This window comes from Branchiostoma floridae, chromosome 14 (assembly GCF_000003815.2).
Source record: "Branchiostoma floridae strain S238N-H82 chromosome 14, Bfl_VNyyK, whole genome shotgun sequence".
Taxonomy (NCBI): domain Eukaryota; kingdom Metazoa; phylum Chordata; class Leptocardii; order Amphioxiformes; family Branchiostomatidae; genus Branchiostoma; species Branchiostoma floridae.
The window spans coordinates 400,121-417,286 of record NC_049992.1 but is presented as its reverse complement, the minus strand read 5'-3'; the positions used below and the strand labels follow the sequence as shown (position 1 = coordinate 417,286).

At 41.0% G+C, this 17,166-nt stretch overlaps 1 protein-coding gene across 1 annotated transcript in view; it reads left to right on the top strand.

Annotated features, from left to right (window-relative positions):
• The first annotated feature begins 3,244 nt into the window (after window positions 1–3,244).
• Window positions 3,245–17,166, top strand: part of LOC118430794 (1-phosphatidylinositol 4,5-bisphosphate phosphodiesterase eta-1-like) — a 17,592-nt gene continuing 3,670 nt past the window's right edge. The window contains exons 1-18 of the mRNA XM_035841816.1: window positions 3,245–3,248; window positions 3,673–3,819; window positions 5,312–5,444; window positions 6,883–7,003; window positions 9,953–10,114; window positions 10,632–10,796; window positions 11,257–11,350; window positions 11,751–11,954; window positions 12,455–12,517; window positions 12,820–12,884; window positions 12,963–13,051; window positions 13,656–13,824; window positions 14,741–14,788; window positions 14,838–14,945; window positions 15,297–15,545; window positions 15,803–15,910; window positions 16,381–16,540; window positions 17,041–17,136. Of these exons, the coding sequence (XP_035697709.1) occupies window positions 3,245–3,248; window positions 3,673–3,819; window positions 5,312–5,444; window positions 6,883–7,003; window positions 9,953–10,114; window positions 10,632–10,796; window positions 11,257–11,350; window positions 11,751–11,954; window positions 12,455–12,517; window positions 12,820–12,884; window positions 12,963–13,051; window positions 13,656–13,824; window positions 14,741–14,788; window positions 14,838–14,945; window positions 15,297–15,545; window positions 15,803–15,910; window positions 16,381–16,540; window positions 17,041–17,136 (2,185 nt within the window). The remainder of the gene's footprint in view (window positions 3,249–3,672; window positions 3,820–5,311; window positions 5,445–6,882; window positions 7,004–9,952; window positions 10,115–10,631; window positions 10,797–11,256; window positions 11,351–11,750; window positions 11,955–12,454; window positions 12,518–12,819; window positions 12,885–12,962; window positions 13,052–13,655; window positions 13,825–14,740; window positions 14,789–14,837; window positions 14,946–15,296; window positions 15,546–15,802; window positions 15,911–16,380; window positions 16,541–17,040; window positions 17,137–17,166) is intronic.

Sequence of the window (17,166 nt, the reverse complement as noted above, 5' to 3'; positions counted from 1 at the left end):
CAGTTTGCATCATTTTTGATAGTTATTTCCTTTCTGTACAATTTTTGTTGAAAATTTTGAAAGGATGTTAGCTATATAGCGATAGAGAAAATTGCAGTCAGTTAAAAGCAGCAATAATCAAGTATGCGCTAATCGGATATCAATGTGGCGTTAAACTGACCACAGTATTCATTTGTGTCCATAAATAATCAATAGGCTTCTAATGATCGTGTGATAATCAATGGGCCTCTAATCTAGTCGTGGCCAAATTATTGGAGGTGTCTCACACTGTTGTGAACCATTTTGCCTTTTGAAACTGCACCAGAATTCTGGACTGAATTGTATGATTCAGACAGTATCCAGCTATGATGATTTTGTTTGGACACCTTGGATTTTATGTTCCCTACTGTATGCTATCCACTGGCGTTTCCACTTTGACTGAATGTAACATGTCTGTTTACATGTATGGTGGGCCCCGTTGGAAACCAACTTTCTAAAGTTGAAGGGGTTACCCACGCCTCATAATATGAAATAAATAAATAAATTGCATTATTGCACTGTACGAATTTATTTCCATGCGGCATAAATAATAAGTTTCTAGACTAAAGTCCTGATACTGGGAACCATGTTTCCACTTTGAGTAACGCTAGTTCACCTTTATCCGCGGGGTAACCTATATCCGTTGTTTTCAAAAACAGTGCATTTTAGGTATATCAGATCGACGCTCGGTGTCAAATTCAAACGGCAATATTTTTAAAAATGCACTTTACGGTTTGTGATCACCATCCGTCGACTTGATATCCCTAAATGCACTCTTTTGAAAACAACGGATATAGGTTACCCCCCGGATAAATGTGAACTATCGTTACCTTGTAGGGGTGTCTGTCTGAGGTGCTGAATAGCTTTCTGATAATCCACAAAATGATCAACAAAGAGTCACTGCCTTAAACAGATTTAGGTGGCTTAATTCTGTATAAATACATCATGGCTGATTAGGTAATCAGGCCATAAACAGCAGAATTAGGGTTGCAATGGTAGGAAATACAGTTCATGGAAATATGAAGAATTTTGCTAGTAGCAGCAAAAATTGCGTGGAAAGTTTTGATGATGAATTTTGAATAATTTTGTAGTAGATTAGTCTAAAAAACTCTATTTGTAGTGAGAATTATTCTAACAAGGTCCTTTGGGGATTTAAAACAATGCCATGATTTTGTGACGGTTGAGCCTGAAATATGGAATGTTTGTACCGGATAAGATATGAAGGAAAAGTCGACAGAGTTTCTGTAACATTGGGCTACTCACAGACCCCATACTGTAAAATTTAATGCAGAAATGTTCGCGGCAGTTTTATGTTAAACTTTGCGGTTTTCACGGTGACCAATTCGCCATGAACTTAAAACTACCGCAAAAATTTTTCTATTACAGTATGTGGCTACAGTCTATGGCGCTACCGCGAAAGTAAGTTCCCACGTACTGAAATGCATTTACAGTATATTGGAGGCAGCTACAATTCTATTACAATAACCACCTGAAAGTGACATGGTTCTGTCCCTGGTACTGAAATGCAGACTCTGTTGTTACTAAGGCTGAGTCACCACATCAGCTATACACAAGTTATAGGATATGGAATGAGAATAGTAGCTGACATTCAAAGTCAATTTTCCGCTTTGGTGGCTGTTGCCAATATTTCCATGCTGACTCATGTTTTTAGAATGATACATACAATCGGAATAGATACTATTTTACTCTGTGAATCATACGCAGGCATGCAAACAAATACGCATATTCAAGCACACACATAGTCACACACATTGGCATACACGTATACAGAAATATGTGCACACACACGCACACACACACATACACATGCACACACACACACACGCTAACAATGACACACACTTTTTTCCATGCTCTCTTGAATCTCATTTTTCCTGAACCTTTTTATAATTGCTAGCATCAACTGAATGAGATGTTTATACAGCCTTTTCCCTTGGACATGTAAATATATGCAAACGTATGAAGTTTATTAGATCTACAAACACTATGGCAGAACTATGATTCCTGAATACACACAGAATAATCCAATATGCTTATCATGTCAAGATTTAGTGCATGGTAAATATATTTATTGGACTATTATATGGCGTGTGCTCTCAGTGTTGTTAGTCATGTTGATATACTGTAGAATACATATTTTATTTCTGCTTTGTTCAAACATGTAGATTTGTAGATAGTCTATAACAAATGCTGTATAATTGTATCCTGTCTATTGGATAGATTTACTTTCCCTATGTTTGATTTCTACTACAGTCAAACCTGTCTATAGCGGCCACTCAAGGGACTGGTCAAAATTGGCCACTATAGAGAGGTGGCCACTATAGAGAATATGCTAATAAGTTGACCAAAAGGAATAAGTTACACATGGTTTTAGTACCCACTGATCTTTATTCACATAATACAGTACTGTGCATGTACTGCAATGATTTTTACACTATATGTATTAAGAAAACAAAAGCTATAAAAAGTTTTAAATGTTCTACAGTTGATATTGTCTGAAGAGACCGGTATCGTCATATTTCTTTGATCTTTCGTCTTGTATCCTTTGATACTTGGCCGTCCGTGTGTTCCCACTCGCGTTCACACGTCAGATTCGCCCATCATGCTAATGTGGTACTCACAAGAAAAGTCACGTCATTTTAGACTTATCTCTTGATAAATGTAAGAATAAAATCCACCATAGTCTGAAGTTCATATCATTTCGTCTTTGTAACAATTTATTTAGAAATTTTTGTGATGTAAATTAACCTAAGCGATAGTGTATTAGAACGTAACTTTAACACAATTTACCTCCGTAATAGTGGTGTCGTCTATTGACCTTATATGACCTTTTTGTCAGCGGGTATGGGTAGCGCCAGTTTACGAAGTTTTGTTTTCAAAATAAGTCAAAGAGGTTTTAAATCCGGCGTAGGGTGACGATACGGCCGCTGTATATGGCCGAACGCGTGCCGAAACATAGATCAGCGGTCCGCGTGGCCGTAATCGGCAGTGTTTCTGTGTCTGCGGGACCGGAAATCGTGTGGCCGTGGCCGCGTTGGACAGGTGGCCGCTAAGCCTATTTCTTAATCATTACGAATCCAAGGGACCGACAAAAAGTGGCCACTATGGGCAGGTGGCCGTTATGCAAAGGTGGCCGCTAATACAGGTTTGACTGTACTTGAATGTACTGATTCCTGGTAATCAGACACACCCTCTGGGGTTAACTATGGGTGAAAAATCTAAATATGATTACTTAAGCTATGATTCTATTAGGTTTTGTTTCTGTATCCTTCAGCCATACATAACATTAATAATCACATTGGAAAAGTGTGCTAATATGCATTGACTGTAAAATTTAAGTAAGCAAGTAAAATGCTAGTGATTCGACCCCAGGACTTCTAGAATCTTGCGTTATCTGACATGTTTCCCGTTATGTTCCAGTGTCCGGGGGCATTCGAACCCAGGACCTTAAGTCTTACATGATTGTTTCCTGTTGTGTTCCAGTATCCTTGTGTATGGGATTCGACCCCTGGACCTCTAGACTCTGTCGTTTACATGTTTTCTGTTGTTATCAGTGTATCCTCGTGCCTGGGGTTTGAACTTAGGACCTCTAGATTCAGATGTTATTCTGACCTGTTACCCATTGTGTTCCAGTGTCCTCATGTCTGGCCCGGCTCCAGGAAGGCTCTCTCCTCACCAAGCTGAAGGATGGAGCCCGCAGCCTGCCCAAAAACTTCTACTTAGACGAGGACAAGTCCTGCGTCAGATGGAAGCCCTCAAGGAAAGGAGACAATGCCAAAAGTAAGACAACACTATCTTGGTCTCGAACTCAGTCATGTTATGTTTGTTTGAACCCGAGCTGTAGCCTTAAATTTTTCTGTTCTTTTTTTTTACTGATTATTAGGGAGCCCATGTTGTTAAATTTTGTTCTTGAATCTGTTATTTCAAGCTTACAAAAACATTATCACCAGTTTCATGTCTTCTTTTGGGATGGACGGGGTGAAATTTTTTCTGTCCCAACAAGTAAGTTTATGTCCCAAGCAGCTGGTCCCAAGGCAGGTCCTGGAGATATCCCTGGGTTGACCGTTGTTTATTCATAAGAAGCTCAAATGGGTCTGTAGGCTTTTCATTGAAGTCATGAGGGAAGATGTAAGGATATATCAAAGATACAGATTGTATGATCATTGTTCAGTCTGAATAGATCCATGTACAGGTACAACAAGACTTGTCACTGGTGCATGGCCATGCAAATTGATTTCTTAGGTTTTCTGACATATTTTAAGTAACATCCATTGGCATAATACCGGTCGGTTTACTGCAATTTCTCAAGCAATGCTAATTTGGCAAATGATCAACGCATCATTTTCTCCAGTTACATGTTGCTGTTACAGCTTACCTTTGCCACTTCTTCTGTGTAAATTATTTTGTCTCTCTGGTCCTGCTAAAAACATAATATCGTAATTGGAACACACCGCGGAATTGCACGGAGAACGGGCGCGTGGTTGGAAGGGGGTGCACTATACCGGCCGAACGAAACACGGCACAATTAACTGCCGCTATGTACCTTTATTCATCCTCTGTTGTTCCTTTCTTTCCTGTTAGTAGTTGCACAAAACAAAAATCTGCATGAGCTTACAAAAAGTCATGAGAAAATGGGCGTATACTGACAAGAATTTTCATTTAATTTTGGTCCGTCACAACCGCTATGACATAAAACTTTACTGCTGGCCGTAGCATTAAAAATGGCGGAAAAATGGCGGCGTACGTTCAATTTGACCCATTCAGCCGTAGATCCGGGCTATCATGCAACGGTTCCTCACACTTTTACACGAGTTGTAGGTCACCAAAAGAAATTCAAGATTGCTGTTGAATCATGCTCGTCTTGTGCCGTGAGCACATGTGATTATTATCTACAAATCTGGCGATGAACGTGACAGTGTGTTTGTCCCACGACGAGCTCGCCTGCCCCGAAAATGACCTGAAAACTTTTGGCCTTGTTGTCTTCGAATGCATTGTTATCGATGCTTTGTAAATTATGTATTGGACACCTAGATGTCCGAAGTGTGCATACCTCAGAAATAACTATTGTTGCATGTGTAGATCTCTTTAAGTTCCACTATTTTTAATCGACCGGTATAAGGCTTATGACCGGTATTATGCCAATGCATGTTACACATTTAGCAAGATGATTGAATGAAAGCATAGGCCTAGGAGACAAACAACAGACTTTACTCTCAGACTCTGCTTTCATGTTCATCCTCCATGGTAATGTTGATTTTTTTCTCTGGTCCAGTTCCGATCACCTACATCACGGATGTGAGGGAGGGCCTGAGGTCAGGAACCGACCCCCCACTGAACCTTGACCCCACCTGCTGCCTCCACCTGATCCATGGCAACGAGGGGGAAGCCATAGAGCTGGTTGCTAGGTAACCACCACGTTCATTTCACGGTTAAACGTGCAATTTTCCGCACAGAAACGGCGATGTGTTTCCTTTGTTCTGTTGTGCTTTGTCCCCATGTTAGAATATTGTGGTCGGGAGATTATAGATAACAATACAAATCACACAATATTGATTAAATTGTTATTGTATGCTACACAAATTTTCTTTTTGCTGTTTTTTTCTTATGGAAAGAAAGACCCCAAGAAAGGTATCATGTTCTTACATATGAACTTTATTGCTCGACATTTGTACATGATACAATGTATGGCAACGACTGTTACATGCAGAGCATTGAAAAAAATCAAGAAACAGTCCTTAAAATATAATCATATGCTAATTCTTACACTTTTAGTCTTTTTTTTTCTTACAGGAAGAAAGTGTTTATATTATGACACTTTCCAATAAGAAGTACAGTGTAGGGCTAATTGTGGAATTCAGTATCATTCAAATAGCACTGGATATACATAATGTATTTCTAGCATGTATGAAGGCAAACTCACAAACCAAACATTCCTCTTTATGGAAGGGATCAAGGACTGAAAACGTTAGATTATATGAGTCCATAAAACTAAATCAAACGTGTCATGTTGGTCCCACGGTGCATCTGAAATGTGTTTGTTTGAATCCGTTATTTCTGCACCTGTGGTCTGACTGGGCTCTGGAGCCAGCTGGGTTTGGTAGGGACAAAAAACATCCATCACAGAAACTGGGAAATTATCAGGGGAATATTGGAACTCATTTTGATAAATATTTAGGCCAAACCAATAAATCTCCTCAGTTCTCGGTCGTTTTGGAACAAAAAAGTTATTGAGGTCAAAATGTAAACAAGAGGAGTAGAGTTTGGCTGGCTAACTCCTCTGGTGTGTTATCTGTCTCTATATTTGCCTAATTTCTACTATTTTTCCAACAAAGTGTGGAGCCATATCACCAAGTTTTGCATGTAGATTAACTGACGGTCTTACATGGCCCATGTGAAATGCTGTAAATTGTATAGTATACTAAGTACTTGGGGTTGCTTGTAAGTCCAATTTTTGTGTAAGAAGTTTAATTTTAACTTTATCCTGCTTGGTGATGTCACAGAAGCAGTAGATCGTCCATTCCTTGACAAAGACAAGAGTTGAACAGCTCAGAATCTGGGTAAAGCTAGTTCACCTTTATCCGTAGGGTGTTACCTTTATCCGTTCTTTTTAAGAACAATGTATTTAGGGAAATTAAGTCTACAGATGATAGTTACAAACTGTAACATTTTTAAAATAGTACAATTTGAAACTACCTCAGATCCATCGACTTGATATCCCTGGATACCCTGCCTAGCAACACAACAGATTTAGGTTACCCAACGGATAAAGGTGAACTTACGTTACATGTAAGTCCAATTTTTGTGTTAGAAGTTTAAGTATAAGTTTATCCTGACCTACTGCAGGTCAGCAGAGGAGGCAGCCCTCTGGGTCCGTGGGCTGAGACACCTGGTGATGGAGATGAGAGAGGAGAGCGGCTTCGAACACAAACCCATCACAAACTGGCAATATCCTTTTAGCCACATGGTCAATATATCCACCCTGCATGTTAACGTTTCAATGAATGTTCAACTACTAATCGGATGAATTGGCAAATGGAAAACTGAAACAGCTAGTTTCTTCAACAGTTGGTGCTGAGATAGGTCCTAAGTCCTGCAATTGCACACATTAGGATTTTTTTTCAGATATAAGAAAATTGAAGCTTATCTCAAATCAGCTCTTGCCAGTCTAAGGTCCTTTGTCATTTTTAGCCAAAATTTTTAGCCTTTTTCCAAAGAAAAAGATCTGCCTATATTTTAAGCATAGTATATTGTTAACACCCTAAAGTACATATTAATGACTGGCTAAATTATACAGGTAACTGACATTTTTAGGTGAAATTGATATAGGATATTATAAGTATTGCATACATATCATTTCCTCCCAAACTTGTAATTGTCACTCCAATGATTGCATTGTGAGTTTGAGAAATTTTTTTTTTTTTCGTTTATTCTAAAAAAATTAAATCCTCACCACTGTGACAGTGATGGTAATAAAAAATTATTGGTCATACATCGATGTAGGTTAGACATCCAGGTAATAAGATACCCCCAAAAGTAGTTACTCAAGCAACTGGATATGGTTTTGGAAACGGTCAGACGTTTCGGATACAATCCACTATCCTTCGTCAGTGACACTTGGTGAGTTTGAGAAATTGTGTGGGTCCCCTTCATCAGAAGTGATCCATCCTGTTGTCATCTCCGTCCCTGAAATGCTGATTTGTGCCCAATAAAACAATGGGGTAGCCTGGGTACCATCCTCTGTAATAGTTATTATTAGGATATATCATTGTTTATTTGTTGTCATTAACTTTATATCAAACTTAATGCATTTGCCCCAGCAATAAACATCATTGTCATTGTCATTGTCAATAACTGCTAGCTCAATCTTGTCTCTTACTAACCACACAGCAAAAAGATCAAGCTAGCGGTTCGGGATCAGTCACACGACTGTGTGTATTCAAGTCCGTACTATGTGTTGCATATGACATTCTTTTTGTTTAGACTAAGTTTTCAGGGAAGCGAGTTAAGTAAAACTTGAGAATGACCTCTATTGTGCAGACTGGTTATCGCACTGAAACAACTAAACCAAAATAATGTAAAAACAGAACTTATACAGACTTGATTATAAGCACTAGTGTGGGTCCCCCTTCATCAGAAGCGATCCATCCTGTTGTCACTCCGTCCCTGAAACACTGATTTGTGCGGAGATGAAACACTGGGGTGATGAGTGGAGGGGTCGCCGGGGTTACGGATTCAATCAAGAGAACAGGAGGAGCACTTACCACTCTACTGCTGGGGTTAGGGACCCTGCCAAGTGTTAAGATAGGGCTGCATCAAATCAGTTTGTTGGTTCCCGGATTAGAAAAAACATGCTGTAGCAGCATGAAAACAGATTCACCAAAAAGTAGTTACTCAAGCAACTGAAAACAGATTCTTATGGAATAGCACACGCCAGGGTTAGGGATCCAATCAAGACAACAGGAGGAACACTTACCACTCTGCTGCTGGGGTTAAGGACACTGCCAGCTGGTAAGATAGGGCGGCATCAGTTTACGTTTGTGTTTCCTGGATTGTACTGGAAGATCAACAACAATAGACTAGCACACACAGGTGTTATGGATTCAATCAAGAGAATGGGAGGAGTACTTACCACTCTACTGCTGGGGTTAAGAAAGAAATCTTTATTGACACGACAAAAGTGCAGCGACTTTCGTAAGTTCTATATATAACAACTACTTACAGTACAACTAAACAGACATATACAAATATCTATAGGTATGAATAAGTCACGATATTGGGTCTAGGATGTTATTTACACAATTGGTTCTATGGTATAAACATTCTTGGATATATTTGGCTATTTGTACACAGTGAGGGTTATCGCCTCCCAGAATGTAACTGAATTTATCTTTCGAACAGAGAGTAGCAAATTAAGGACACTGCCAACTGGTAAGATAGGGCAGCATCAATTTAAGGTGCTGGTTCCTGGATTGTACATCGGTGCAGAATCCTTAAAAGTGAAGGTACCACTAGCGTACACCGGGATTATGGATTTAATCAAAAAAATGGGAGACATACTTACGGGTTAAAGACACTGCCAACTGATAAGATAGGGCTGCACCAATTAAGTTTTGTTTCCCAGATTGTACTGGAATATCAACATGAGAACAGGTTCCTTAAGGTACGACTAGCATACACCAGGATTATGGATTTAATCAAGAGAATGGGAGACCTTACCCCTCTTCTCCTGGGGTTAAAGACACTCGTAAGATAGGGTGGCTCCAATTTAAGGTGTTGGTTCCCAGATTGGAAAAGAATGATCAAAATGAGAACAGATAAGAATAGCACACACAGTCACAGGGTTGATATATAAGTCTGAGGAACTGAATCAGATGCAAGTTTTCCCCCTGCTTTCTGTTTTTGTCTTGAACTCTACTTATATTTTGAGACACAAGGTACTATTAAGTGTTTCATGCAGCCTTAAATTGGAATGGAAAAAAAAGCTGTGCCAGAGGCAAATTTAAAATGTTCCTTGAACCAAACAATTTCAGCAGTAGCCCAAAACTTTAAATCATCCTTTGGCCACAATCCCTGTAGTGTGTACCCTTGACCTTGGCCCTGACACAGTCGACAGGTGATCACTATAGACAGGATTCTTGATGCTTAAGTCAAAGTCATTTAAGGGACCACCAAAAGGTGGCCTTCACATGTAGAGGCGGTCACTTGTACAGGTTTGCACAATTGAGATGCATAATTTTACTAAATGGATTGCAATTTTTCAAAAGTGTTATGCCCTTGACTGCGACCCTACCTACCAGTGGTTACTGGAATAATAAGGTAGCTGTGTAAGTGTGAAGTGTTGCCCTTGACTGTCACCTGACCTTACTGGAATGAGAAGTGAATTGTATAACTAAGTGAGCTGTGTTATATGTAGAGTGTTGCCCTTGACCCTGACCTTACCTACCAGTGGCTGCTGGAGTGTTTCAGCCAGGTGGACGGGGACCGCGACGGTCGGCTGACGTGTCCGGAGGTGCTGCTCCTGTTTGACAGGCTCAACATCTACGACTCCAGCGGAAAGATACAGGACATGGTGCAGGTAGGAACAACTGGTCCGTTTATCAGTGCTCAAAATACACACTTGCACACTTGCAAATGTAACAACATTTTGCTTGGTGCAACTTAATTTTAAGTGCAGTTTGCAACCTGAAAATTTGCTGTTGGGACACCACTTTTCCCTGCCTCAGTGCAGAAGCTTTTGTATTATTTCTTGATAAAATAAAACATATTGTAAGTAGTTACGTGTAACTGAAAGAAAAGATATTAAGTAGCTGATTTAAAGAAAGAAGGTGATAATTTGCAAGTGGGGTAGCCTGAAATGTTGATGGCACAACCTGGCAGGACCTCACAATGAACAGTAGTACATGTAACTATCAGGAGTAAAGTTTAACGTTCCTTGTTGTCTTGTCTTTCTCCAGAGAGCTGTAGAAGGCTCTGGTCTGCTTGACTGGGAAGGCTTCCTGAGCCTCTACAGAACCATCTCCACACGGCAGGACCTCACAATGAACAGTTGTACATGTAACTATCAGGCGTTAACGTTTCTTGTCTTGTTCCAGAGAGCGGTAGAGGGTTCTGGTCTGCTTGACTGGGAAGGTTTCTTGAGTCTCTACAGAACCATCTCCACACGGCAGGACCTTGTGGTGCTCCTTAAGAAGTACTCGGAGGGGAAGGACTTTCTTACCGCAGCAGAGCTTGCACAGTTCTTAGAAAAGGAGCAAAAGGTTTGTGAACATTCTGTTATTTGCACAATGAATAAGTCAGGAGGCTATTACCTTAAAAAGCTTGGGGCTAGTGTTACTTTGTAAAGCTGAATCCATTGAAGAACAAAAGAAAGTTCAAAGTATGCAAATTGTTCAATACAACAATTATTACTTTTAAAAAATAAACAGTATTAGCAGGATCTAAATCTGGTGTAGTTTGTGAGACAGCCCCAGTGAAATCCCATGCTGGAAAATGACATCCAGTATTAGTATTAATTTTGTATTCCGTAATATAAGTTACCTTATCTTACCTAGCTCCATCCTTTCAGTGTTCTTCATTTCAGTTCTCTGAATCTCTTTTGTCAGGTTAAAAAATAGCTATGGATCTAGACAGCAGGGAGAAGACTAAAAGGTCTTTCTTCTTTCTTGACCACTGCGTAGTTTGACCAGTTAAACTAATAAGTTTGTTTCCCTTTGCCAGGTTGAAGACTGCGGGCGTGACCAGTGCCTGGACATTATCGCACACTGTGAGCCTCGGGAGGACTACATGTTAAACGGCTGGCTGGGGCTCGATGGTCAGTCTTCTTTAAAAGAAATTATCTACAGTAACTGTACATGTATCTGCATTAGAATCTCTTTAAATGTATAAGGTAAAGGCAAAGGTAAAGTTCCCATAGGCTGTAGAGGCAGTGGGTTGTTTTCCACAGTGTCTTAATGGCAAGTGCCCATCCCTCTCCTTCCACTGCATTTTACCTCCACAACCAAAGTCATGTACTCATTTTTACACCTGGTTGGAGTGAGGAAGAAGTTGTGTTAAGTGCCATTCCCAAAGATACAATATTAAGCTAGCCAGGAAAGTCAGGAATTGAACCTATGATATCACAATCCCATATTCGCTAAGCCCAATCACTAGATCATCAATGCACAGCTTTGCATGTAGATAATTTGCAATTTTTCTTCTCGCTCTGCGTTCAGGTTTCACCAACTACCTGCTGAGCCACCACGGGGACATCTTCGACTCTTCCCATCATGCTGTTCACCAGGACATGACCCAGCCGCTGTCCCACTACTACATCGCAACATCCCATAATACTTATCTCCAGGGCGACCAGCTCCTTTCGGAGTCCAGCGTGGACATGTACGCCTGGGTGCTTCAGTCTGGATGCAGATGTGTCGAGCGTAAGTTCTCTCATATCTATTCCGTTGTATTCTGTTGTATTCTATTGTATTCTATTGTATTGTATACTGATTGTGTAAAAAAAAACCTACTATATCCTGTTTAATACTATTCAATCTATTCTATTCTATTCTATTCTATTCTATTCTATTCTATTCCATTCTATTCTAGTCTATACTGTTCTATTCTGTTCTATTCTTGTTCTATTCTATTCTATACTATACTATTCTATTCTATTCTATTCTATTCTACTCTATCCTATATTCTATTCTATAGTCTATTCTAGTTGCAGTAGTCTATTTTATGCTAATTTACTTTAACTGTACTGTACTGTACTGTACTGTACTCTGCTCTACTCTATTGTATTCTACTCCACTTTACTCCACTCCACTGTACTCTGCTCTACTCTATTCTAGTCTAATCTACTCTACCTGGTGTAAACGCGTTGTCTAATATACAATTACAAATTAACTGACTGTAAATTAATGTGTTGTTGTTCCAGTTGACTGTTGGGATGGACCAGAGGGGGAGCCTATCGTGTACCACGGCTACACCCTCACTTCTCGTGTCTATAGTCTATTATACAGATAGATGTAACTAAATGTAAATGTAAATGTAAATGTAAATGTGTTGTTTCAGTTGACTGTTGGGATGGTCCAGACGGAGAGCCTATCGTGTACCACGTCTACACCCTCACTTCTTGTGTCTATAGCTTAAGATACAGATAGAGAATTATTGTAACTAAATGTAAATGTGTCGTTGTTCCAGTTGACTGTTGTCACCTCTCGTGTCTATAGTCTAAAATACAGATAGATGTACTGTATCTGTAACTAAATGTAACTAAATGTAAATGTGTTGTTGTTCCAGTTGACTGTTGGGACGGTCCAGAGGGGGAACCTATTGTGTACCACGGCTACACCCTCACCTCTCGTGTCTATAGTCTAAAATACAGATAGATGTACTGTATCTGTAACTAAATGTAACTAAATGTAAATGTGTTGCTGTTCCAGTTGACTGTTGGGATGGTCCAGAGGGGGAAGCCTATCGTGTACCACGGCTACACCCTCACCTCCCGAGTCTCTTCAGGGACGTCATCGGAGTCATGGACAGATTTGCTTAATCAACACCAGGTGGGAAACTCTCAAATGGAGTTAATTTTTGTACAAGTTTTCCATTTACAAAGTATATTACTTGAAATCCAGGTTAGTTATTATATTGATTTCTGGGTGGAACTTCTTGAATTTATTCATGAAAATAATGGCATGGGCAGACAGGTGCCGCACAGTCAACATATATATCATGGCACGAAAACTGATATTTAAACATGCTTAAACCTAACGTAAAGGATACTTATATGCAGTCTCGTTCATGTAAGTAAGTGCATATAAGTATCCTTTACGTTAGGTTTAAGCATGTTTAAATATCAGTTTTCGTACCATGATATCAGGCTCGTAAAGATTTCAAACTATGAATTTTTGTTGCAATGATGAATGGGAACTAGAAAGACACCGACTCAAATTGTTGTTGCCAAAGTACTCAGTGTTTTGGGGTTCGGTTCATATCCTGAATATCCAAAAACTATCTAACTGATAATTTGGAGTTGTTGAAACTGTAGATGGACTCGAAAAGATGCAGACCAAGATCGGTTTTGGGCCTCCATTTTCCTATTAGCTTGTACATTTTGGGTTTGTTTCCCTCCCCAGTTACCCCGTGATCCTGTGCCTGGAGAACCACTGCAGTTTGGACCAGCAGAGGAAGATGGCGCTCTACCTGACACAGATCCTGGCAGGGAAACTCGAGGTTCCTCCTCTCTCACCTGGAGCTACACACCTGCCTTCTCCTCAGGACCTGCGCGGGAGGATTCTCATCATGGTGAGATGTTTGTTTGTTTGTTTGTGTATTTATTACTGCTCTCACCTGGAGCTACACACCTGCCTTCTCCTCAGGACATGCGCGGGAGGGTCCTCATCATGGTGAGATGTTTGTTTGTTTGTTTATTTGTTTATTTATTACCGCTCGCACCTGGGGCGACACACCTGCCGTCTCCTCAGGACCTGCGCGGGAGGGTCCTCATCATGGTGAGATGTTTGTTTGTTTGTTTGTTTGTTTGTTTGTTTATTTATTACCGCTCTCACCTTGGGCGACACACCTGCCTTCTCCTCAGGACCTGCGGGGGAGGATTCTCATCATGGTGAGATGTTTGTTTGTTTGTTTGTTTGTTTGTTACCACTCCCACCTGGGGCAACACACCTGCCTTCTCCTCGGGACCTGCGTGGGAGGGTCCTCATCATGGTGAGATGTTTGTTTGTTTGTTTGTTTGTTTATCACCGCTCCCACCTGGAGTGACACACCTGCCCTTGGTCGCAGGACCTCCATCGGAAGATTCTCATCAAAGACTGTACATAGCGTCTGACTTCTCTTGTCATGACCAGTGGAAGGATTATAAGCTCCTCAGTGAGCTAAACAATCAATGTGTATTTCACATTTTCCCCCAGTGTGATTTCTCCTAAGTTGGACATGCCCACATTGTTTACATCTAATCACCCTCAATGTCTATAGTTGAACAGTTTTAAGCATTGATCCAACATATTCAAGGAAAATGCTCACCATAAATTTTCAGTCGATCTCGTCGACCTTCATCAGATTTCTGATTCACTGCGCTGACGTTCCGAAAGTCAGAAGTGACGTGACAGGAGCTAATAAAAAATTGCGGGAAGACCCTTGATGTCTGTCTAGCTTTTATCGCTTTCTAATTGGCATGTGTGACATGTTTATGTTGTTTTTCCAGAGTAAGAAGCTGAGCCCAGGTATCCCGGCAGGTACCAGGTGTGGAGAAGTGAGCGATGAAGACAGCGCTGATGAGACATGTTTGTGTTGTTTTCCAGAGTAAGAAGCTGAACCCAGGTGTCCCGGCAGGTACCAGGTGTGGAGAAGTGAGCGATGAAGACAGTGCTGATGAGATGGAGGAGGGATACAAGCTGCTACCTGGGGAGGTGAGTCTCAGGTGTTCATGTGTCAAATAGCCTGTCCTCAGGTGTTACACACCAGGTGTGGGGAGGTGAGTTTCAGGTGGAACATTTTTCTATGGCAGTAAGAAACTACAGTACATGGAGCTACCACGAAGTCAAACCACCGCGAAAAGTCCCTTTTCCCGCTATCGCGACATTAAATCCCCGCAAACGTAAATGCATTTACAGAATTAGACCCCCGATCCGCGGAGCCTGGTCGAGGCTAGGCACTGCCAGGTAGAAAATAATTCAATTGGATTTTTTTTTTGAGTCAAGGGAAAAAACTGTCAGGTGCTTTTCACTTAAATTTGTAGTCATCATTTTCTCTCCTTCCAGCTGATGGAGAGTTCCTGTAGGAAACACATTGTGGAGTCCTATGCCAGAAGTAAGCTGGCCACCCTGGCTAAGAACGGCAAGACTGTCACGGCAGAGAAGGAGCATCACAAGGTTCCTGTTAGTCCGAGACAACGGGCGCGACTCGCGCTGGCGAACTCCCCGCTCATCCGGAGGAGGAGGGGAGCGTCCAGCGATCATGAGGACTCGGAGAAGTCTCGGAGGGATCGGAGCAGGAGCAGAGAGAGGAAGGTTTGTTTGTTATTTATTTGTTTGTTTCTGTCTGTTTGTTTGTTTGTTTATCCAACAAGCTCCATATTTTATTTGTCTTTCAGTCCATCATATTTTGAAAAATGTTCTCAGTAGTAAAATTTGGAATTTTGCTGTATTTTGCTTTATGCTGTATTCAAGAATGCAACTAGGATCGAGAAGGTGCAGTCACGAACCAGTGCAGGTAGACAGAAAACGCAGTTACTAAATATTTGCCAAATTATTTTCTGTGCCCCCAGGCTGGCCGGAGCAGCTCGTTCAGCGAGGCGGATGCGGTGGATACCCAGGACAGGAAGTTTGGGGCCAAAGTGCACGACACGTTCAGCAAACTCACGCACAGGAAGAAGGTACAATTATTATTAACTTTTATATTTGCAGCATGTTGAGCATAAGTTAAGAATAGATCTGTTGTTCAGCAACAAGTGAAAATTGTTGATCTACATTTGTATGCAAACCACCTGACACCTAGTTTATGAGCCAGAGCAATTTGATCTGATGGGTCTCAAAAAGTGGATACAGCAACTATTTAAGGGATGTGGGAAAATGGTTGCTGAGGACAGGGTGGGGTTAACTACACTACAGTAAATGCAGAAACTTTTGCAGTGGTTTAATGTTCGTGGTTTTTCGTGGCGGCCGCTTCACCGGGAATACAGTAAGAGACCACAGTGCATGGTGCTACCGCAAAATTAAAACCACCGCGAAAAGTCCATTTTCCCGCTAACGCGAAATTAAATCTCCGCGAACTTAAATGCATTTACAGTATGTAAAAGTAGAAGGGGCTGTTTTAATGCGTTTGTATTACAAATTCCTTTGACAGAAAAAGCAGCCTGTGGCGCCCCCCGGCCTCCCCACCCTACACAGTCAGGAGCAGCTGCAGGATGTCAATGACATCATCCCCGACAACAAGGATGCTGTTGGCATGGAAACCCATGCCCCGGCAACCACTGCTGTGGGGGAGAGAGCACAGGGGCAGAGAGGTAGATATTGGTTCCTTTTCTTTTAGTTGATTTTTACCTCGTCCATGAAAAATGCAGGTATTGGTTTTGGTGTGTTTGTGTCTGTGTGTGTGTGTGTGTTTGCGTTTGTATTTCGGGATATTTGTGGTCAGCATAACTTTAAAATCTCTGAATGGATCTTAACGATATTTGGTATTTGGATAGGGGTTGGGAAGGCGGAGGTCAAAGTCAATTTTGCCCTCCCAGGGTTTTGTGACCTTGTTTGTATTGTATAGTACATTCTTTCTAAATCAAACAAAGTACATCAAATCCTAATTTGTTAAAACTTTAAATTTCAGGTACAGTTACAGATACAGTATTTTATTTTTGGTCTTGTGTCTGCTAGCCTGTCCACACAGCCATTCAACACCACAGCTATAAAGTAAATCAATCTTTTTGAGAAAACTCTAGCACTTGTATAGTGAGGACTATACAGTGTAGTGTTCTTTTTCTAAGTCCTGGCTATGTTTTTTGTTGTCCAGATCTCCCGGATGTAGGGCGGGGAAGGAAGGGTGGAGAGAAGCACACGAGGAGGATGCTGTTGGCGAAGGAGCTGTCAGACCTGGTCTGGTACATGGGTACAGTCAGCACTGTGGACTTCAAGTCGA